At 44.8% G+C, this 24,320-nt stretch overlaps 1 protein-coding gene across 2 annotated transcripts in view; it reads left to right on the forward strand.

The window, feature by feature from the left end:
- The window catches only part of gpatch2 (G patch domain containing 2), a 360,444-nt gene that overhangs the window by 320,403 nt on the left and 15,721 nt on the right, over window positions 1-24,320 (forward strand). For both annotated transcript variants that reach the window (XM_070889440.1, XM_070889441.1), the window contains one exon: window positions 7,967-8,055. In XM_070889440.1, the coding sequence (XP_070745541.1) occupies window positions 7,967-8,055 (89 nt within the window). The remainder of the gene's footprint in view (window positions 1-7,966; window positions 8,056-24,320) is intronic.

Raw genomic sequence — 24,320 nt, forward strand, 5'->3', positions numbered from 1 at the left:
ATTTTAAAATTTGTGTTATTTTTTTAAATATTGGGTTTTAGAACAAAGTAGATTTGCACAGGTTTAAAAACGAAGGCCACAGGCTGCAGGCATTTGCTGAATGTGTATTAAGGTCTGACATTGATACTGTTATCCAAGACTGTTGAGAACAATGGGAGAACCATTATTTCATCCCAGAGACTCGCAATAAACATGCCATAAGGGGATGGAATGTCCTTCTTGTTGAGTTTTGCATTGGGAGGGGGCAGCAGTTGGTTTGATTAGCAACTCTTTTGGCGTGACCAGAAAAAGCTGGAAATACTCAGCAAGTTAAGCAGCAACAGTGAGGAAGCAGAGGTCAGTCATTTGACGTTTCAGGTTTTAAGGCCCTCTTGCAGTCCTGAGGAAGGATCTTAATACCCGAAACGACGACTGACTGGCTTCTGTTTTTTCACAGATGCTGCCTGACCTGCTGAGCATTTCCAGCTTTTTTCTGTTTCTGTTTCCACATATTAGCAGCACGGTTTGACGAAAGGAAAGCTGCGATAGCCTTCGCTTAGCTGAAGATGTTAGAAATGCTGGCGAGTAGTTAGAAGAAGTCAAATAAGATTACTCACTAATGTGAGGAGGCATAGTATGTTCTTTATTTTGAGCACATAATCAAGGCTGGCACTTCAGTGCAGTACTGAGGCAGTGCTGCACTGCCAGAGGTGCCATCTTTGAGGATGAGACGATAAACTGAAGCCCCATCTGCCCTATCAGGTGGATGTAAAAGATCCCATCGCATTTGCAAAGAAGAACAGAGTAATTCACCTGGTGTCTTGGTCAATATTTATCCCTCAACCAATGGCACGAAAACAGATTATCTGGTTTTATCTCATTGCTGTTTGTGGGACCCAGGCTGTGTGAAAATTGGTTGCCACATTTCTCTACATTACAACAGCGACTACATTTCAAAAGTACTTCATTGGTAGGAGGGTGCTTTGGGACATCCTGAGGTCAGGAAAGGCGCTATATAAATTGCAATTCTTTCATTCTATTACACAAAGAAGTTGTATTGATTGAACAAAGTGAATCTTGGCTTAACTGATGTTCTTCAGTGTTTGAAGACAAACAGCTTTTGGAGTTACTGTTTAGTTGTATAACATTTAATATTCAGGTTGGTTGCAGTGGTGGGGTTGTGAACTGAAAATAGTTCAGGTAGCCCAAAATCCTTTGGAGCTGCTCGTGCTCTGAGGATGAACCATCAGACTGTTTAAAATGTCAAAAGTTATTTGTGTACTTTGGCAAATGTTATCATGTTCATCTCTTTCAAGGCAATAAGTTATGAAATTGATATAATTCATCACAGTAGTATAGAAATTAAGGCAATATTTTCACTTTCTATGTTAGAGATTATATCGTCTGATAGTTTGCTCAGCTTTAAAAATGAACACATCTATTAGAAATATACTTTTTAATCCAGAAAAATGCAGTAAGTATGATAAACAATTAATACCTGCCCTTGATATGTTTTTATTTCCACAAATTTGCACGAGTGAGTCAGGCTGTAATTATTTCTGTCTCATATCAGTCTCATACATGGAACTAAGAATTCTTATTTCACTGGGAAACAATGTTATGATAGTGAATAATAAACATTGCTGTGACCTGTAAGTGAAGCTCCAAAATGCTTCAACCAGGACAGTTTCTATTAGTTAGCTTTAGATCTGTCATTGAAGCAGAATATTGCTGGGAATAATACCCTCATAAAATGCCTCAAAATGGTTGAGCTTTCGTTTGGCATAATACCTTCTTTTTAGGATTGCCCCTCCAAAAGCTTGAGATAGAGTAGCCACTTTGGAGTTCCACTGGATATGGCAACTGGCAGACTGGACTGAATAATGATGTCAGGTCCAGCCACTGGAAAAATATCATATCCAGAGGCAGACTTATTGCAAACTTAGAATGCAATTATACTGTCACTCTTGTACTGAGAAGCAGTTTCAGATGTGCAGTGTGAAAAATGACTGCGTAATTCAGGTGTCAGATTTGTCACCTTACTTCATAGCAGCTACAATACCATTCCAGTGAAGTTGTACTTTTAAAAGTGCGCAGGCATTGGACTGCTTTGTAGATTTAAACTTTTTATTGCATCATTTTAATGTTGGGACAAAGTAGGCACTCCTGCTACTCTTCTAATATTGGAAAGAGTAGCGCTCTGCGAGCGTATCAGAAGCGCACGTTTGCAGAGCTTTGCTGTCGCTGCACTTTTGGCAGTTAGATTAAATCAGTGTCCAAAATCAGAGTTTATTGTCTGCATCACAACTGACAGTATAACTAGAGCCTAAGCTGATGTGGCACATGGTACGCCATCGAAGAGATGGTATCTTTCCAAACCAATAGTTAAAACATATCATTGGTTTTACCTTTGGCACTGGTGTAAATTAGTAGATTGGTGCCTCTTGTTCAAAGGTAAATGTTTTTGTTCAGCACAGGATTTTCTTTATCATTCAAATAAGAGGAAAACACTTTAGGGATAGCGTGTTCTAATACTGCCATGTAATTAACTGAAATACTTACTCTTAAATTATTGGATAGAGTACATTATAAATTGGGATATACATGGTCTAAGGGAAGAAATGACTTGATGAGCTGGGTAGCCTCTTCTTGTTTTATGTTTTCTTGTGAGTTAAGCAATGTAGATTTTAGTATAAAATTATCCTGCCTCCCAAGAAGTACTGCTTCAGGAATGTTGATGATCCATGCTGTGTGGAGGAGCCTAAAGTTAAGGAAAAAGGAAAAAAAAATACTTGTTAGACTTGGGATTAAAGGGGCAGTGGCAGTGGGGATACAAAATTGGCTAAGGGACAGAAAACACAGAGTAGTGGTGAACAAAAAACAGAAAATGCTGGAAATCTCAGCGGGTCAGGCAGCATCTGTGGAGAGAAAGCAGAGTTAACATTTTGCGTCGACGACCCTTTAGCAGAACTGGAGAGTGTTCGGAAAGAACACATTCTTAACAAGCACAAAAAGGGGGAGGGGAAGAAAGAACAAAAGGGAAGGTCTGTAATAGGGTGGAAGGCAGGAGAGATTAGAGAGACAAAAGGGATGATGGGCAGAATTGAAATGGGAATGCCAGGAATTAGAGAAACATTAGTCAAGATTGGGTGTGAATGGTGGGATAATGGCCAGCTGCCATTAGAGACAAGGAGAAAAAAACAGGCTTGGGGGTGGGGGGGCGGTGAAAGGGAGTCAAAGATTGGCAGCGGTTATGCTCTGAAATTGTTGAACTCGATGTTGAGTCCAGAAGGCTGAAAAGTGCCTAAACGAAAGATGAGGTGCGGAGCACCTCTATTCAGTCTACAAGTGTGACCCTGAGCTTCCGGTCACCTGTCACTTTAATTCTCCACTCCACTCCCACTCTGACCTCTCCGTCCTCTGTCTCCGACACTGTTCCAACGAAGCTCAACGCAAGGTCGAGGAACAGCACCTCATCTTTCGTTTAGGCACTTTACAGCCTTCTGGACTCAACATCGAGTTCAACAATTTCAGAGTGTAACCACTGCCAATCTATGGTTCCGCCCCCCCCATCCCCAGCCTGCTTTTTTTATTATTAGCTGGTCATTATTCCGCCATTCACACCCTATAATTCGGCCATCTTCCGTTTTGTCTCTCTAATCTCTCCTGCCTTCCACCCGCTCACAGCCCTCCCCTTTTGTTCTTTCTTCCCCTCCCCCTTTCAGTGCTTGTTAAGAATGTGTTCTTTCCAAACACACTCCAGTTCGGACGAAGGGTTGTCAACCCAAAACGTTAATGCCTGCTTTCTCTCCACAGATGCTGCCTGACCCGCTAAGATTTCCAGCATTTCCTGTATTTATTCCAAATTCCAGCATCCGCAATATTTTGCTTTTGTAGTGGTGAACAGTTGTTTTTCAGACTGGAGGGAAGTACACAGTGGTGTTCCCCAGGGGTAGGTATTAGGGCCACTGCTCTTTTTGATATATATTAATGGCCTGGACTTGGGCATAATTTCAAAGTTTGCAGATGACACAAAACTCAGAAATGTAGTAAACAATGAGGAAGATAGTAACAGACTCTAAGAGGACATAGACAGACTGGTGAAATAGGCAGACATTGGCAGATGAAACTCATCACAGGGATGTGTGAAGTGATACATTTTGGGAGGAAGAATGAGGAGAGGCAATATAAAAGAAAGAAAGACTTGGATTTATATAGCGCCTTTCACGACCACCGGATGTCTCAAAGCGCTTTACAGCTAATGAAGTACTTTTGGAATGTAGTCACTGTTGTAATGTAGGAAACTAAATGATACAATTTTAAAGGGGGTGCAGGAACACAGGGCTAGACTTTCCCTAAAGCCCCTCACCACCCAATTGCCGCCCAGAAACACCGCTAACGTTCTGCAACTAACGCTGGCAAAAATTTCCATAATAAAGGTAAAAAATATCACTGGGCGAGAAAATAGATCTTGCACCAAGATTCTCGGCAGTTTCCCAGCAGTTAAAGGCGAAACTAGGTGAAACTGGCAGTTCTTACCGGAATGGACAGTAAGTACTTAAAATTTAGTCTGATGCTGCGGTTGGACCTGGGGAGGGGGGGGAACTCAAAAAATATTTTTTCACTTAAACAAAAAATAAAAAGTTATAAAACATTCTCAATGTAATCGGTGTTTTAAAATTTTAAAAATAATTATAAAAAACCTTTAACTTACCTTTCTTTGCTGGGTACTCACCTACCGTCTTGTTTCCTGCAGCTTCTCATGGGTGGTTTCCTCTGCGGTGTGTATGCGTCCCCATTGAGGCAAAACTTAGATTCTGGTGGTTTTCTCGGCGGTGCACTCAGATGCACGTGGGTGGTTTGCTCCCCGGCGGTCTTTTCAAAATGTGGGCGGAACTCTTTAAAAAATAAAGAGGAAACTTTCACGGGCAGGTTTTCATCAAAAAACAGTTGTACCGCTAAGAACACCGCCGAAAATGAAGGCGCAAGTGTAGTCCACAGAGACCTGGGGGTGTATGTACACAAATCTTTTAAGGTGGCAAGACAAGTTGATCAGGCCCTTAAAAAAACATAGGGGTTCCTTGGTTTTATTAATCGAGGTATAGAGTACAAAACCAAGGAAATTATGCTAAAACTTTATAAAACTGGTTAGGCCTCAGCTGGAATGTTGTGTTCAACTCTGGGCACCACACTTTAGGAACGATGTCAAGTTCTTGAAGAGGATGTATAAGAGATTTACTAGAATGGTACCGGGATGAGGGACTTCAGTTATTTGGAGACTGGAGAAACTGGAGCAGTTCTCTTTAGAGCAGAGAAGGTTAAGAGGAGATTTGATAGAGGTGTTCAAAATCATGAAGGGTTTTGATAGAGTAAATAAAGAGAAACTGTTTCCAGTGGCAGAAGGATCGGTAACCAGGGGACACAGATTTAAGGTGATTGCCAAAAGAACCAGAGATGACATGAGGAAACACTATTTTTACACACTGAGTTATTGTGATCTGGAATGCACTGCCTGAAAGAGTAGTGGAAGCAGATTCAGTTGGAACCTCCAGAAGGGAATTGGATAAACACTTGAAGGGAAACAATTTGCGGGACTATAGGGAAAGAGTGGGTAAGTGGGACGAGTTGGATAGCACCAACAAAGAGCCAACACAGGCACGATGGGCCAAATGGCAGCCTCCTGTGCTGTACCGGTGCAGCGTCGTGAATCCGGTCTCGCTGATGCTGCTGACCTCGGGCCCGACCTCCCCTCACCTACCGCTCGCCTCGCCGCCACTGCCCTTACCTCGGGGCCTCGCCGACGCTGTCCTTACCGCCTCGCTGCCGCTGCCCTTACCTTGGGGCCTCCTCGCCAGCCCGCCCGAACAGCTCCTCGGCGGGGTCCCTTTCTGATGTTCCGAAATCCGGAAATATCCGAACCTGGGCTCAGGTGTTTCCAGATTCATGACATCAGAAAGATGATCGAAAATCTGGAAAAGCCCAGAATCCGGAACGGCTTCGGCCCCGAGGGTTCCGGATTCTTGACGCTGCACCTGTATCATTCAATGATTCTATGACTTGCATAGGCATAGTAATAATTCTCTGAATAAAATGTCCCCATCCACCAAATTCTTCCTCTCCTTATCTTACAAAGGAAGGCAGCTCTCATTGAGTTGCCCAATGGTGCTCAATGCAGCCCACCTCCCCTCCATCTACAGCCCTCACCAGACGTCTCTATGCCTCCATCCGTAGCATACCAGCTCTGCTTTGTTGTTGGGGTTGAGATATGTAAAATGATTAATATGGAGGTTTTGGCCTTTGACGAGGAATGGCAGCTTTATATACTCGATAGGAGGGGAAAAGCACCCTTCTTGCATCAGAAGGCCCAGGAAGACTGCCCTGAAATTTAAAGGGACAGATTTTCAATTTGCTCTATGGACTTTGTCAAGTGCAGGGATATGGTCTTAATATTTGGAGATTATTAATGACCATATATGGCTTATTACAATGCTTCCTTTTCATGATACATGACTGTCATTGTATTGTGTGTAAATATGTTAAATAATTAAACAATGATTTGAAATATGCTCATGATATTGTGCACAAGTTCCCTTTCTGCCATCCTTAAAAATAATACTTCCAAAGTATTACCATAAATATATTTTAAGCTTGCAAGTAGTTATAGAGCCACAGTTTCCCTTTCTGTTGTCATGCATATTAGGTGGAACATTAGTTTCAAGCCAGATGTGTTGTGATATTTTAATTATTATTATTGAAATAAAATATTGTAATTATTGATGCCCACGGGCTCAAGTTAAATATAAAATCAAGTACAAGTAAATTGTTGAAACAAATATCAAGGGGCCTGCAGTTAACATCAGTGTAAGTGAAAATTACATTTATTTTGTATTATTCAAATGTAGGATGAGTAAGCCAATAAAAGAATGCTGCTGATTTCAGATAAATATCATTTGAAGTGTGTATATATAAAAATGTGTGTATGTGTGAAACATTCTACATCTCTCCAGCCATTTAAAAAATACTGCATACTGGTAATTGTTTGCAAACAAGAAAAACACATTCACACAGGTTGCACATTTCTCATTTGAGGTGCCTTCTTCCTAGCTCCCTTTTAATCAGGTGATAATTCTTGATGCATGTAATTCTGAAGCATTTCTTGTTATTAAAATATATATGTTTCACTCTCACCTTGGCTGGTGATCAAAGTGGTACTCCTTGGAAAGACAAATGGTTCATTTATGCTGATGGAACAAGGCTGCCTTTCAGACTGTCATTGATTTTAAATTAAAAAGTAACTGCTATGTTCTACATGAAGAGTGACAACAATAACAAACTAGTCCTTACTTAGTGCTATTTGTTGCAAGTATAGCATGTCTTTCTATGAGAAAATAAAAGATGCCTGAGTACCTTAATCTCCGTGATCAATAGTGTAGATATCTCAATGCAGCATAACAGATAATCAATTCTTTGTAAAATTACTGAAGCAAAGCTCTCTGCTAAGCCTGTACCTTGGGTGCTCATGGGGTCTTCAGGTTCAATTGGAGGTCTATCTAAAAGATTCATTTCAGTTTTTGCCCGTTTGTGCCTTAATGAATGCAATGCTGACAGTGAAGTATTAGTGGCCAATTGAAATCTCAGCAACTGTATTGTAATCCCTATAGATAATTAATCTCCAACATTTGCCTGTCAAAGCAGCGCTGCCTGATTTTATGTGGAGCTGGAAAGATTGCCAGTTTTGAAAATTAAAAAGCATTCCTTTTATATTATTCATTCTGGTAACAATTTATGATGCCGTTTGGCTGCTGAGCAGTTGTCCAAAAGCATAATTATGTTTTGATATAAACAAGATTGGTAGCTTTATTATGCAGCCACATCTTCATTGTGGGTGTTTTGATTCAGGGTTAGATCATACAGGCTTTGTGTTTGTGTGGAGACAGGCAGTGGTGTTTTGTCCCAGTTAATAACTTTCTTTTATAATTACTTGCAGACAAACAAACGTTCATTTCGGATCACTGTGTACAGGAGATATCAAACGTAGAAGAAAAGCAGCACCTCCCCCTGGACCTTCGTCAGCAGGTACTGTACAAAGGCAGAATAAAATCGACATATTGAAACTTGCTGGAGACGAACAAATAATAAGTCCATTTTGGAAGGCTATTTCATATTAATAAGTCAACCTCAGGAAATGTCTTTGTGTTAACTTCTTTTGAAGACTTTGCCACATAGTGGAAGAGGAGAATCAATCTTGAAATTGATTTTACTACTTATAGCATAATTTGTGAGAATATTTTTCATCATATTTTCATTATTTTCGTCCTTATTATCCCATTTGAAGTTTTGCATTTGCCCTTTTTCTCTGTCTTCAGCAAAGAGAGTAGGCTACAGATCTACCCACATTTTATAAACAATAAGGAGATGTGTCTTGTCGGTACAAAGTAGGCCCAATAATTGTTTTGCCATACGCATTTCCTTTAACTGCATGACTTCTGAAAGTACAGGAGATGGTTGTTAAAGGCTATGTGGCTATCTGGGCCTCGACACAGTGCAAAGCCCTTCATGAACAGAAAGGAATTCTATTACATCAATATGTAGCTGGTCACTTTCTGTCAACACTGTAGGAAGGTTAGTGTCCAGTTATCAGGCAATAATGACAATGCTTTCATTTTGTGTCAGTCAACTGTCCCAGTTTTATTTGAAGGGAAAGGCAGACTGGAAGGTTGGCTCTTTGGAGATCAAAGGCTACCCTCTTCAGCCCTGGCTAATGGCACATTGCAGCACCCAAGGACAGACCTGAACGCAGAGGTACCTAGGTCATGCAGCTAACAGATTTATTTTTAAGCATATCATTGGCATCTTGAAGTAGTACACATGGGGTAGAAATTGCCCCCCGCCCGAAACAGGGCACACACACCCTGTTTTAATGGTTTTTACTGCAGCTGTGGTTGAGGTCGCCTTTTAAGCAAAGTTCCGCTCTTTGTTCTTTTTTTATTCCGATCCGGAAATCGCTCTTAATGGCGGCGGTGACTACTCGAGAGAGGCAGATACGCAGCAGTGGCAACACCTGAGGGGCAGAAGTTGGGGGCAGTGTGGACTGACCGCCGCGATGATGTCATCATAGCGCCGTGTCACCACAACTCTCCCCTTCACTTAAAGGGGAGAGCCTCCGTAATTTTAAAACATTCGGCCCACTGGGGCACCAGGGAGGGTTTTGGCTGGGCCAGCAGCCTGGCACCCAAGAGGGGCTGCCAGGCTGCTTGTTGGCAGCCCGGCCGAACCTGGGGGCATAATTGTTGGGCCGATTTGCGGTGGTAACAGGCCTTAAGGAGAGGGGTAATTTTGGCCCCCAGGTGTCTTGACAGATCAGAAGGCACCTTACTGTATTATACACCTTATTACGACACCACACCACTGTTCTCCAAGATCATTGTTCTGTGTTGCATGCTTCACAACTTTGCTGTACAAAGGTTTGACCATATAGAAGGATAAAACAAACCCAGAATCAAGGCCATAGCAAAACACAGACATTGACCAAGAGGATATAGCTACAGAAATATTAGGTAGACTGGTGCATCAGGTGCCTGTCTAGCTAAGTGCTTGGGCTGTATGTTTAAGTAACCCTGCTTTCCATATCTAACCAATAATGTGGCTCAATGCATCTTCTGAAAAACTGTCTTCTGCATTTACTCAACTAACAGTGCTTTTTGTTTACTGTGCTATTACCTTATTCTAAATAATGAGTAACAACCTTAGATACGGTGTAACCAATTTAGTACCTTATTTTGTGCCATATGTGAACAATGTATGTGGGGTAATCCTGACTGGCTGATAGTGTAAAACGTGCAATGTCGATTTAGGCATCCATTATACATTGAAGTTAATAGAAATGAAAATCGGAAGAGATGTATAACAAGCGGCTGAATCAATAGCGCCTGTTTTACACTATCACTATGGTGCTTCTACGTAGTACTGGTGTATCATGTGTGGCGTCTAATCCCTAATGTGTGACTTCTAAGTGATTGTTCCAGCAGGTTGCAGGGTTTCTGTGGGGGGCCAGTTGTGATTCTGGTGGCCCTGTACCTCCTTTTACTGGTTCTTGAGATAGAATCATAGAACCATTGATATTTACAGTATAATGGGAGGCCATTCATCCCATTGTGTTTGCTGTCTCTTTGCTAAAGCAATCCAAAGCTTCTGCTGCTGCCCTGATCTCCCAGTAGCCTTCTATCTTTCTCCGTTTCAAATATTTAAAAGATGCAATGGTCTCTGTCTCAAACACTCTCTATAGTAAAACATTCCATGCTCCAACAACCCTCTGAGTAACACGGGGCCCAAGTTTCGAGCCGCGCCTAGAACGGCACAGTCCCTACCTGGACGCCCGTTTTTCGCGCCACAAAGTGCGCCTAAAAAAAACCTCCAGATTCTCCACCTCCCTGCTGGCCCTCGGCGTGGCGCAGCAGGAGCTGTAGGGGGCGGAGCCACGTCCCTGCACCGAAAACAGTGCCGGGACCTCTGCACATGCGCGCTACAGTGGGCGCGCAAGTGCAGTAGCTCCAGGCGCCCAAAACTGTGTGAGAGGGGCCCGAAGCACGCAGCCCCTAGCCCTGGCCAAATGGCCTCACTGGGGCTGCATGAATAAGGCTCCTCCCACGGCCAGCTCCTGCTTCCTCCCAACCCGACTTGACTCCCGCTTCCCGCCTCCAGACCCGACCCGACTCCCGCTCCCCCCCCCGCCTCCGGACCCGACACGACTCCCGCTTTCCCCCCCGGCCCCGGACCGGACCCGACTCCCGCTTCCCCCCGCCCCCCCCACCTCCAGACCCGACCCGACTCCTGCTTCCCCCCCGCCCCCGGACCTGACCCGACTCCCGCTTCTCCCCCCACCCCCCCGGACTGGATCCGACCCGACTCCCGCTTTCCCCCCTCCCACCCCCGGACTGGATCCGACCTGACCTCCCTCTCCCTCCCTCCCCCCGAACCGAACCGACCTCCCTCCCACCACCCCCCCGACCTGACCCAACGCCACCTACCTGTAAATCTGGTGCTGGGGACGGGCCCTGCCCGAAGTCTCGGGCCCGGCCCGTTCAGCCTCCCTCCCCCTTCTCCTTCCCCCCCCTGCATCTCATTCCCCCCCCCTGCATCTCCTTCCCCCCCATCTCCTTTCCCCCCCCCATCTCCTTTCCCCCCCCATCTCCTTTCCCCCCCCATCTCCTTTCCCCCCCCATCTCCTTTCCCCCCCATCTCCTTTCCCCCCCATCTCCTTTCCCCCCATCTCCTTTCTCCCCCCCCATCTCCTTTCTCCCCCCCATCTCCTTTCTCCCCCCCCCATCTCCTTTCTCCCCCCCCATCTCCTTTCTCCCCCCCCATCTCCTTTCTCCCCCCCCATCTCCTTTCTCCCCCCCCATCTCCTTTCTCCCCCCATCTCCTTTCTCCCCCCCATCTCCTTTCCCCCCCATCTCCTTTCCCCCCCATCTCCTTTCCCCCCCCATCTCCTTTCCCCCCCCATCTCCTTTCCCCCCCATCTCCTTTCCCCCCCCATCTCCTTTCCCCCCCCATCTCCTTTCCCCCCCCATCTCCTTTCCCCCCCCATCTCCTTTCCCCCATCTCCTTTCCCCCCCCATCTCCTTTCTCCCCCCCATCTCCTTTCTCCCCCCCCATCTCCTTTCCCCCCCATCTCCTTTCTCCCCCCCCATCTCCTTTCTCCCCCCCCATCTCCTTTCTCCCCCCATCTCCTTTCTCCCCCCCATCTCCTTTCCCCCCCATCTCCTTTCCCCCCCATCTCCTTTCCCCCCCCCATCTCCTTTCCCCCCCATCTCCTTTCCCCCCCCATCTCCTTTCCCCCCCCATCTCCTTTCCCCCATCTCCTTTCTCCCCCTTCTCCCCTTTATCCCCTTCTCCCCCCACTCCCCCTCCCCCTTCTCCCCCCTCCTTCTCCCCCCCTCCCCCTTCTCCCCTTCTCCTCCATCCCTCCCCTTTCCCTCCCTCTGCTCCCCTCCTCTCTCCCTCTACCCCCCTCCCCTCACTGTCAGAAACACAGACACTGACAGACGGAGAATGAGAGACACACACAGACAGACAGAGAGATAGAGACACTGACAGAGACACACTGGGGGGGGGGGCATCCCAGCACACTGTTGGAGGGCTCCCGGTGCTGCAGTCGGTAAGTAGAAAATGTTTTATTTATTGATTTAAAAAAAAAATTATTTCTTATTAATTTTTATTGGTTGATTTATTGATATATTTATCATTTATTATTGATGATGGCTCTTTATTTGTAAAACTGAAGCGTTTAATGTTTGTAAACTTCCCTTTAAACCACCCCTCCCCCATTCCCTACGCCTGATTTGTAACCTACGCCTGATTTTCTAAAGTGTAGACAAGGTTTTTTCGAGCGTACAAAAATCTTCACTTACTCCAATCTAAGTTAGTTTGGTGTAAGTTTTCACTGACGAAACTTTGAAAACAGGCGTAAGTGGCCGGACACGCCCCCTTTTGAAAATAAAATTCTGTTCCAAAGTGAAACTGTTCTAACTGACTAGAACTGGAGCAAACTAAATGACGAGAATTCCGATTTCTAAGATTCTCCGTTCTACACCAGTTGCTCCTAAAAATCAGGAGCAAATCATGTGGAAACTTGGGGCCAACATTTCTCCACAGCTGTCTCCTCACTCTCTGTGATGACCCTCTCTCCTCACTTCATGTTAAATTGATGACTCCTTGTCACTTATTTTACAGCCAGAGGAAATATTCTTTCCCTATTCACCCTATCAAAATATTTCATAATTTTGAATGCCCCTATTAGATTTCCTCATTAACTTCTCTGCTCCAATGAAAAGAGCCGCCTTTTCTCATAAGTAAATCTCTCATCACGAGTAACATTTTAGTCAATTCTGTACGCTCTCCATGGTCCTGCAACTAATTCAACCACATCCACCGCTGTTGTGGTTGGCTAATTTTCCCTGTGTTCTAGCATATTTACTGCTAGTTGCACAAGAATTATAGATGGGTTGGATGTGGCATTGCCCAGAGAGACAGGAGCTTGATCGGTGTGTAAATCCGGCATGCCTTTACTGCTGGGGACACTCAGCAGAACCACTGAACTGAATCCAATAATCCCAGAATACTGAGGTCAGAAAAGGGAGTCTCTTATAAATGGAGATTGTGCTCTCTATAAGCTGAAGTACTTTGACTGGGGTTAGGATCTGTGCACTGGAAGCTCTGCTGCCCCTTGAGTTGCCATGTACTCCATGATAGACTGCAGTGCAGATTAATGTTTATCCATGACTGCACAGATGCAGCTAGTGGACTCCTCCATACTTCTATCCTGACCTTGCAGCGTATTTTGTGCCGAGTGAAGTAAATGGGTAGAAGCTGTAGGGTGCCAGGCCCACGCCTGTAGCTACCTCATGTATAGGCAGAGGGCTTAAAGGAAGCAGACTTAATGACATTCTCTGGAAAGACCGCAATATCTGTGCCCACTCCTTGCAGCCCATTGGTGCTGGTCAGGCTCAGAGGTGCTACTGGTCAGTGTCATTACAGACTAAATAGTCCCAACCAGATATTGAAAGCCCTGTGCAAATATGGTGCTCAGGCTAACCTCCAAGGCATCTATAAAAGAAGCGGTAACTACCAGCCCAGAATTTCCTTAGAAACTGTTCCTACTGCCTTGATGCCGCAGAAATCTCCCAGGCTGTCACAGTTTCCAGAGTCAAGGAACTTCAAGTCATGGGAAATTTCCTGCAATGTGTTGCAGATGAGGGTAGTGGACTCCTCCTACTTATCTATTATCTCAAACACGTACAAGGAAACCATCTCCATTGCCTGCACATGAGATCAATGCTCCCTAATTATAGTTCTTTTAAAGATTGGGCCTCTGAGATCTAGGTCCCTAACCTTCTCAGCTAAGGGTGGTAATTTCTCCATCCTCAGTAGGGGAACAGCACTCTCCCTCTCTTGCACTACCAGGTTCTCATTCTCACTAGTGCTCAGTGCTTCACCCAGTGGCAGCTCTTCTGACTCACTAGCTACTTTCTCCTGAGTGGATGTCTGTGCTGGAGTTTGTACAGGTAAGATGCCATGATGGCTTTGGTGATGAAGTGGGCGTAGATGTGTATCTGGATGTGCCCAAGTGTGATGCATGCTATGATGATGAGAGTAGGGGGTGCATTGTCCCCTTAAATGGAGTGTGCTAGAAGCCCTTATGGAAGGCTATGAGTTGACAGACTCAGACTGCTAGTTAAGATGGGGCTTGAGTGATTTGAAATGTTGCATTTTGCATTAATGAGTTTCCATGAAAGCCAAGTGCTGGGGGAGAAAGAGAATAACAGGTAACGAGGTGAGTGAAGGTAGTATAAGTAGTAGATGTGTTTGGCACCAGTACTTGGACTTACTTACCTATCCTTGTGAGGTCATTGTAGCTCTTTCTGTACTGTGGAAGCTCTTAGGTGGAGGTTAGGTTGCACTGACTGCCTCTGCCATTTGTTTCCATAGATGCATCTGAGAATCTGGAGGCTCTTCTAGCTGCTGCACTTTCAGATATTTTGGGGGTGAAATTCTTCTTGGGTGGTAAAATCAAGTGGAGTGTAAAACAGGCTGCTGATTCACTATGGCCTGTTTTGTGCTACCGTTCAGTTTTACCCTGTTTGGCGACTGTTACCTGCTGACCTGTCCTTTTAAGTTGCTACATTTTTAAACACTGCAGCTTTGAATTTCTCTCGCACCCAGCTGTGGTAAACCTATCAGAAGTATGCTATGAGGCTGCAAAGTGACTTGGATAGGTTAGGTGAGTGGGCAAATGCATGGCAGATGAAGTATAATGTGGATAAATGTGAGGTTATCCACTTTGGTGATAAAAACAGAGAGATAGACTATTATCTGAATGGTGACAGATTAGGAAAAGGGGAGGTGCAACGAGACCTGGGTGTCATGGTACATCAGTCATTGAAGGTTGGCATGCAGGTACAGCAGGCGGTTAAGAAAGCAAATGGCATGTTGGCCTTCATAGCGAGGGGATTTGAGTACAGGGGCAGGGAGGTATTGCTACAGTTGTACAGGGCCTTGGTGAGGCCACACCTGGAGTATTGTGTACAGTTTTGGTCTCCTAACTTGAGGAAGGACATTCTTACTATTGAGGGAGTGCAGCGAAGGTTCACCAGACTGATTCCCGGGATGGCGGGACTGACATATCAAGAAAGACTGGATCAACTGGGCTTGTATTCACTGGAGTTCAGAAGAATGAGAGGGGATCTCATAGAAACGTTTAAAATTCTGATGGGTTTAGACAGGTTAGATGCAGGAAGAATGTTCCCAATGTTGGGGAAGTCCAGAACCAGGGGTCACAGTCTAAGGATAAGGGGTAAGCCATTTAGGACTGAGATGAGGAGAAACTTCTTCACCCAGAGAGTGGTGAACCTGTGGAATTCTCTACCACAGAAAGTTGTTGAGGCCAATTCACTAAATATATTCAAAAAGGAGTTAGATATAGTCCTTACCACTAGGGGGATCAAGGGGTATGGCGAGAAAGCAGGAATGGGGTACTGAGGTTGCATGTTCAGCCATGAACTCATTGAATGGCGGTGCAGGCTAGAAGGGCCGAATAGCCTACTCCTGCACCTATTTTCTATGTTTCTATGTCTAAGTAGTATTACCTCTCCAAACCCACAAGCCTTACCAAATGAGGGCCACAGGAGGAAAGTGCAGTTGGAACTCCAGCCATTCTCACACACACAGGCCCCATTTTATACTTAACAACAATATTGAAGCACTAAACCCTGGCCTTCTTTCTTCTGCACAAATGGAGAAATTTCTAATGGGGTTTAAGTCATTTACCTCCTGCTCAGCTGTCTAACCAGTGCCAAAGCAGCATTAACCAGCCAAATGTGCAGGCAGAAACTTGTACCATTTGCACTTGCTTCTGAAAGTGACAAATCACGGGAGATAATTCTCCCAGAAACAACAACTTGCATTTATATAGCACCTTTAATGTAATAAAACGCCCCAAGGTGAATCACAGGAGCGTTAGCAGACACCAAGCCACATAAGGATATATTAGGACAGGTTGTGGTCAAAGAGGTCGGTTTTAAGAAGCGTCTTAAAGGAGGAGAGAGAGAGGTGGAGAAGCGGAGAGGTTTAGGGAGGGAATTCCAGAGCTTAGGCAGCTGAAGACTTGGCCACTAATGGGGAGGCGAAGAAAATCAGGCTTTAGTAACCCATCATCAATCCTGAATGTACAGCAAAAGCAATTTCCAGACTTACATTTCATTTAATTAACAAATATAGTGAGAACATTTTTTTTTAAAAAGGAAGTCATATTTTTCCTTAAAATGCTTATACATTTCAACTTATCCAAAAAAGCCATGATACCAGCAGAACAGCGTTAATTTTTAGCCATCTGAACAATGACACAAGCACTTGATTTATACTATTTATTTCACTGCTGATATTCAATACACTTCCCTCTTTGTATTGAATAACAAAATTAATATTGATATACCCAAATATTGATTTCTGAATTTACAGCTAGTTCTCCGCTCTGAATCAAAGTCAGTGTCGTTGTTTGAAAATGCTAGTTAACGTCTATAGCCTTAATAAATGATTTTAAAACATTTTATGCAGTTTCCATTGGTCATTTGTTTTACGAGTAAAAACTTTCCAGCTGAATTGACTGCTGTACCAAAACAGAAACATAAATATATTTTGTTTCTGTTATCTTAGTAATATGAACTATGAATTTTTCATCTTAAATCTAGAGTAAAAGTCATAATGATAAATTTGGCTAATTGTTTTACATATATTTGGGGCCTGTGTATAAAAAATAAATTACAGTATACACAACTCCTAGTTTTATACAGTTAATCTGTAGTTCTCATGCGTAATTGTAAAATGTCTTGTTTCATAGCGCTAAACTAATTGATATAGGTGATTGCAAAATTCGGAATTGAGCAAAATATTGTTACCTACACAAAATGTTTCTTTTATTAAGAGAAGAAAAAGAAAACATCCCTTATGTCCATAAAACTCATAATATATACCGAACATTATCTCTGGCTTCAAGCACTAAAACACCTTGTATCCCCACAGTATGGCTTCTTATCCAACATCAATACAGCCACTTTAGGATCCAAATTACTAAACAAACTGCCAATTAGGCCTGCAGTCAGTTGGATAGATTAGTGGCTGTAGAGGCTGATACAAGATTTTCATCTCTTGAGCCAATTACGCAAGTGAATTACCATCCACTGTACGCCTTGGAAGATTTGAAGGAAAAAAAGGCTGTGCTGTGACAGTTGTAAATGAGATATAAGGCCAAAAGTGGAAGATTTTGCAATATACTATTGCCCAGTATGAGCTCCTTCCAGAAATCATTTGAAAGAATTTATGTTATGAAGACTGCTTCATGAAGAAATCCGCAAAAGTAATAATTTTGTTTCTTTAACCCTTAAGAACAGAAATTGTGGATCTGACTTTCCAGTGACTTAATCCTCATTTGAGAGTGTTTACAGGAGACCATTACTATATCAAGGAATGCTTTCATTGTAAAATGCTTACCATTGGGGAAAAAATAACATAGATACTAGCTGTGCAAAATAACCTTTTGGCTGAATAGCTGCTCCACCCACATCTCATCGCCTCATCAGATAGGTATGTATGTCGGAATAATGGAATTCATGTTTAATTTGAATCCTATATTTTGTTTGGCAACTGAAATTTTACTTTGTAAATTTTTACTTTGTCAATACCAGTTAGAAACATTGAAACATAGAAGATAGGTGCAGGAGGAGGCCATTCGGCCCTTCGAGCCTGCACCACTATTCAATAAGATCATGGCTGATCATTCCCTCTACCCCTTTTCTGCTTTTTCTCCATACCCCTTGATCCCCCTAGCCGTAAGGGGCATATCTAACTCCCTCTTAAATATATCCAATGAACTGGCATCAACAACTCTCTGCAGCAGGGAATTCCACAGGTTAACAACTCTCTGAGTGAAAAAGTTTCTCCTCATCTCAGTCCTAAATGGCCTACCCCTTATCCTAAGACTGTGTCCCATGGTTCTGGACTTCCCCAACATCGGAAACATTCTTTCCGCATCTAACTTGTCCAGTTCCGTCAAAATCTTATATGTTTCTATGAGATCCCCTCTTATCCTTCTAAACTCCAGTGTATAAAGGCCCAGTTGATCCAGTCTTTCCTCATATGTCAGTTCAGCCATCCCAGGAATCAGTCTGGTGAACCTTCGCTGCACTCCCTCAATAGCAAGAGCGTCCTTCCTCAGATTAGGAGACCAAAACTGACATAATATTCCAGGTGAGGCCTCACCAAGGCCCTGTACAACTGCAGTAAGACCTCCCTGCTCCTATACTCAAAATCCCTAGCTATGAAGGCCAACATACCATTTGCCTTCTTCACCGCCTGCTGTACCTGCATGCCAACTTTCAATGGCTGATGTATCATGACACCCAGGTCTCGTTGCACCTCCCCTTTTCCAAATCTGCCGCCATTCAGATAACATTCTGCCTTCGTGTTTTTGCCCCCAAAATGGATAACCTCACATTTATCCACATTATACTGCATCTGCCATGCATTTGCCCACTCACCTAACCTGTCCAAGTCACCCTGCAGCCTCTTAGCATCCTCCTCACAGCTCACACAGCCACCCAGTTTAGTGTCATCTGCAAACTTGGAGATATTACACTCAATTCCTTCATCTAAATCATTCATGTATATTGTAAAGAGCTGGGGTCCCAGCACTGAGCCCTGCGGCACTCCACGAGTCACTGTCTGCCATTCTGAAAAGGACCCGTTTATCCTGACTCTCTGCTTCCTGTCTGCCAACCAGTTCTCTATCCACATCAGTACATTACCCCCAATACCATGTGCTTTAATTTTGCACATCAATCTCTTGTGTGGGACCTTGTCAAAAGCCTTTTGAAAGTTCAAATACACCACATCCACTGGTTCTCCCCTTGTCCACTCTACTAGTTACATCCTCAAAAAATTTCAGAAGATTTGTCAAGCATGATTTCCCTTTCATAAATCCATGCTGACTTGAACCGATCCTGTCACTGCTTTCCAAATGCGCTGCTATTTCAATCTTAATAATTGATTCCAACATTTTCCCCAACACTGATGTCAGGCTAACTGGTCTATAATTCCCTGTTTTCTCTCTCCCTCCCTTTTTAAAAAGTGGTGTTACATTAGCTACCCTCCAGATCATAGGAACTGATCCAGAATCGATAGACTGTTGGAAAATTATCACCAATGCATCCATTATTTCTAGAGCACTTCCTTAAGTACTCTGGGATGCAGACTATCAGGCCCCGGGAATTTATCGGCCTTCAATTCCGTCACAACCTAATAAGGATATCCTTCAGTTCCTCCTTCTCACTAGACCCTCAGTCCCCTAGTACTTCCGGAAGGTTATTTTGTCTTCCTTTGTGAAGACAGAACCAAAGTATTTGTTCAATTGCTCTGCCATTTCTTTGTTCCCCATTATAAATTTACCTGAATCCGACTGCAAGGGACCTACGTTTGTCTTCACTAATCTTTTTTTCTTCACATATCTATAGAAGCTTTTGCAGTCAGTCTTTATGTTCCTGGCAAGCTTCCTCTCGTACTCTATTTTCCCCCTCTTAATTAAACCCTTTGTCCTCTTCTGCTGAATTCTAAATTTCTCCCAGTCCTCAGGGTTTGCTGCTTTTTCTGGCCAATTTATATGCCTCTTCCTTGGATTAACACAATCCTTAATTTCCCTTGTTAGCCACCTTCCCCATTTTATTTTAACACCAGGCAGGGATGAACAATTGTTGAAGTTCATCCATGTGATCTTTGAATGTTTGTCATTGGCTATCTACCGTCGACCCTTTAAGTATCATTTGCCAGTCAATTCTCGCCAATTCACACCTTAAACGATCAAAGTTACCTTTCCTTAAGTTCAGGACCCTAGTTTCTGAATTAACTGTGTCACTCTCCATCTTAATAAAGAATTCTACCATATTATGGTCACTCTTCCCCAAGGGGCCTCGCACAACAAGATTGCTAATTAGTCCTTTCTCATTACACATCACCCAGTCTAGGATGGCCAGCTTTCTAATTGGTTGCTCGGCTTATTGGTCGAAAAAACCATCCCTAATACACTCCAGGAAATCCTCCTCCACCGCATTGCTACCAGTTTGGTTAGCCCAATCAATAAGTAGATTAAAGTCACCCATGATAACTGCTGTACCTTTATTGACGCATCCCTTATTTCTTGTTTGATGCTGTCCCCAACCTCACTACTACTGTTTGGTGGTCTGTACACCACTCCCACTATAGTTTTCTGCCCTTTGGTATTCCGTAGCTCCACCCATACCGATTCCAAGCTAATGTCCTTCCTTACTATTGCATTAATTTCTTCTTTAACCAGCAGTGCCACCCCCCATCTCCTTTTCCTTTCTGTCTATCCTTCCTAAATATTGAATACCCCTGAATGTTGAATTCCCAGCCTTGGTCACCCTGGAGCCATGTCTCCGTGATGCCAATTACATCATAACCGTTAACTGCTATCTGCACGATTAATTCGTCCACCTTATTCCGAATACTCCTCACATTGAGGCACAGAGCCTTCAGGCTTGTCTTTCTAACACACTTTACCCCTTTAGAATTTTGCTGTAATGTGGCCCTTTTTGCTTTTTTGCCTTAGGTTTCTCTGCTCTCCACTTTTACTTTTCTTCTTTCTATCTTTTGCTTCTGCCCCCATTCTACTTCCCTCTGTCTCCCTGCATAGGTTCCCATCCCCCTGCCATATTAGTTTAACTCCTCCCCAACAGCACTAGCAAACACTCCCCCTAGGACATTGGTTCCGGTCCTGCCCAGGTGCAGACCGTCCGGTTTCTACTGGTCCCACCTCCCCCAGAACCGATTCCAATGGTCCCAGGAATTTGAATCCCTCCCTTCTGCACCACTCCTCAAGCCACGTATTCACCTGAGCTATCCTGCGATTCCTACTTTGACTAGCAGGTGGCACTGGTAGCAATCCTGAGATTACTACTTTTGAGGTCCTACTTTTTAATTTAGCTCCTAGCTCCCTGAATTTGTCTCGTAGGACCTCATCCTGTTTTTTACCGATATCGTTGGTACCTATATGCACCACGACAACTGGCTGTTCATCCTCCCTTTTCAAAATGTCCTGCACCCGCTCCGAGAAATCCTTGACCCTTGCACCAGAGAGGCAACATACCATCCTGGAGTCTCGGTTGCGGCCACAGAAACGTCTGTCTATTCCCCTTACAATAGAATCCCCTACCACTATAGCTCTCCCACTCTTTTTCCTGCCCTCCTGTGCAGCAGAGCCACCCACAGTGCCATGAACCTGGCTGCTGCTGCCCTCCCCTGATGAATCATCCCCATCAACAGTACCCAAAGCGGTGTATCTGTTTTGCAGGGGGATTACCGCAAGGGACCCCTGCACTAACTTCCTTGCACTGCTCTTCCTGTTGGTCACCCATTCCCTATCTGGCTGTGTAGCCTTTACCTGCGGTCAGACCAACTCACTGAACGTGCTATTCACGTCATTCTCAGCATCGTGGATGCTCCAGAGTAAATCCACCCGCAGCTCCAGTGCCGCAATGCCATCTGTCAGGAGCTGCAGGCGGATGTACTTCCCGCACATGTAGTCGTCAGGGACACTGGAAGCATCCCTGACTTCCCACATATTAACAGGAGGAGCACAACATGTGTCCGAGCTCTCCTGCCATGATTTAATCTTTAGATTAACTTAATTTGGCAACAACAATGCTAAAAGGTTACTTACTGATAAAGAAAAGAAAAAGAAAACTACTCACCAATCACCAGCCAATCACTTACCCCTTGGCTGTGACGTCACCTTTTGATTTCTTTCTACTTTTTTGCCTTCTCTCCCTGCTGCAGCTGCTCCGGCTGGCCTCACCGACTCCCCGAACTCCCGCCTCTCCGACTGCCGCCGCCTCTCGACTGCCGCTGGGCCTTTATAGGCCTCACGAACTCCCCAAACTCTCGCCTCTCCAACTGCCGCGCCTCTCGACTGCCGCTGGGCCTTTATAGGCTCCCCGAACTCCCGTCTCTCCCACTGCCGCCGCCTCTCGACTGCCGCTGGGCCTCACGAACTCCCCGAACTCCCGCCTCTCCAACTGCCACTGCTTCCCAACTGCCGCTGGGCCTTTATAGGCCTTACCAACTCCCCGAACTCCGCCTCTCCGACTGCCGCGCCTCTCGACTGCCGCTGGACCTTTATAGGCCTCCCGACTCCCCAACCTCCTGCCTCTGCAACTGCCGCCGCCTCTCGACTGCTGCTGGACCTTTATAGGCCTCACCAACTCCCCGAACTCCCGCCTCTGCAACTGCCACCGCCTCTCGACTGCCACTGGCAAAATAGCATATAAAAATTAAAATAACACCAAATTCTATTGTTCCTAATGGATTAAACCTAAGGAGGAGATATTTGCCTGGTGTACACCTCCTATTAGTGCCTGCGGGGGGGCAGTAACGGGATGCTAAGGGGTTACCGACCAGGCGCAGCGAATTCACCGACGCCCGTTAACACTTAATGCCTCGCTGTCTTGCGCCCTGTAGATCGTGACGTCATCCAGTGACCCTTTAGTGCCCTGGATGTGATAGTCGCTCCCCCCCTGCAGCATCACCGGGCATCAACAACGGCAGCTACAGGAGGCATTGTCACCTCTGCTGACCACTTTGGGAGCGATATTTAAAGGCAGTGGTAGTCAGGTAGGGAAAACTTTATTACTGTCCCCAATCTGGTGCCTTCTGATTGCTTTTGATCCCGCAATTCTTCAGCCCTCCACTCTCTTAGAGTGCTTGAGGCTGTTATGCATGTAGCGCAGGTCCCGTGGCCCCACATGAAGATTAATTGAACCCATCATTGGCCCTTTCCTTTAAGCGAGGGATGGAACCTCCAAAGAATGCAACGTTCACTGAACATTGCTCAGCGCTCTGCCGCTACTGCCCCTCTCACACACTTTAGCGCTCTAAGGGAAGTGGTAGCGCTTGCTTTAGCACTCCCCTCTTGGAGCGCTAAAGCTGACATTCCCAGGAGCAACAAATCTTTGTCGCCTGGCGATACTTTTGCGATTCTTCAAAATTTTTCAGCCCAAACGGGGCGCTACGCAATTTCTAACCCAAACTCTTTAACCAAGCTTTTAGTCACCCATCTCGGTGTCTGCTTCTTTGGCACCGTGACAATTTCTCTCTGATTACGTTCATTTGAAGCAACTTTGGAAGTTTTCTACATTAAAGGTGCTATATAAATGCAAATTGTTGTTATTGACATAGTCACTGAAGTGACACATTATTATCAATAAAGTTAAGTCTTTCATTACAAGATGATTACTCACAGGCGTGACATGTTTTAAAAATGGAAGTCAGTGGGAAGACATGGAGGAGGGGCGACGAGATAAGCTACTTTGCATTGAATGTATGGTCACTCCCTTTCCCATAACACTAAGTTGTGTGGCAGTGTGAGCTGTGAGGAGGATGCTATGAGGCTGCAGAGTGACTTGGATAGGTTAGGTGAGTGGGCAAATGCATGGCAGATGAAGTATAATGTGGATAAATGTGAGGTTATCCACTTTGGTGGTAAAAACAGAGAGACAGACTATTATCTGAATGGTGACAGATTAGGAAAAGGAGAGGTGCAACGAGACCTGGGTGTCATGGTACATCAGTCATTGAAGGTTGGCATGCAGGTACAGCAGGCGGTTAAGAAAGCAAATGGCATGTTGGCCTTCATAGCGAGGGGATTTGAGTACGGGGCAGGGAGGTGTTGCTACAGTTGTACAGGGCCTTGGTGAGGCCACACCTGGAGTATTGTGTACAGTTTTGGTCTCCTAACTTGAGGAAGGACATTCTTACTATTGAGGGAGTGCAGCGAAGGTTCACCAGACTGATTCCCGGGATAGTGGGACTGACCTATCAAGAAAGACTGGATCAACTGGGCTTGTATTCACTGGAGTTCAGAAGAATGAGAGGGGACCTCGTAGAAACGTTTAAAATTCTGACGGGTTTAGACAGGTTGGATGCGGGAAGAATGTTCCCAATGTTGGGGAAGTCCAGAACCAGGGGTCACAGTCTAAGGATAAGGGGTAAGCCATTTAGGACCGAGATGAGGAGAAACTTCTTCACCTAGAGAGTGGTGAACCTGTGGAATTCTCTACCACAGAAAGTAGTTGAGGCCAATTCACTAAATATATTCAAAAGGGAGTTAGATGAAGTCCTTACTACTAGGGGGATCAAGGGGTATGGCGAGAAAGCAGGAAGGGGGTACTGAATTTGCATGTTCAGCCATGAACTCATTGAATGGCGGTGCAGGCTAGAAG

Source organism: Pristiophorus japonicus, chromosome 9 (assembly GCF_044704955.1).
Source record: "Pristiophorus japonicus isolate sPriJap1 chromosome 9, sPriJap1.hap1, whole genome shotgun sequence".
Classification (NCBI taxonomy): domain Eukaryota; kingdom Metazoa; phylum Chordata; class Chondrichthyes; family Pristiophoridae; genus Pristiophorus; species Pristiophorus japonicus.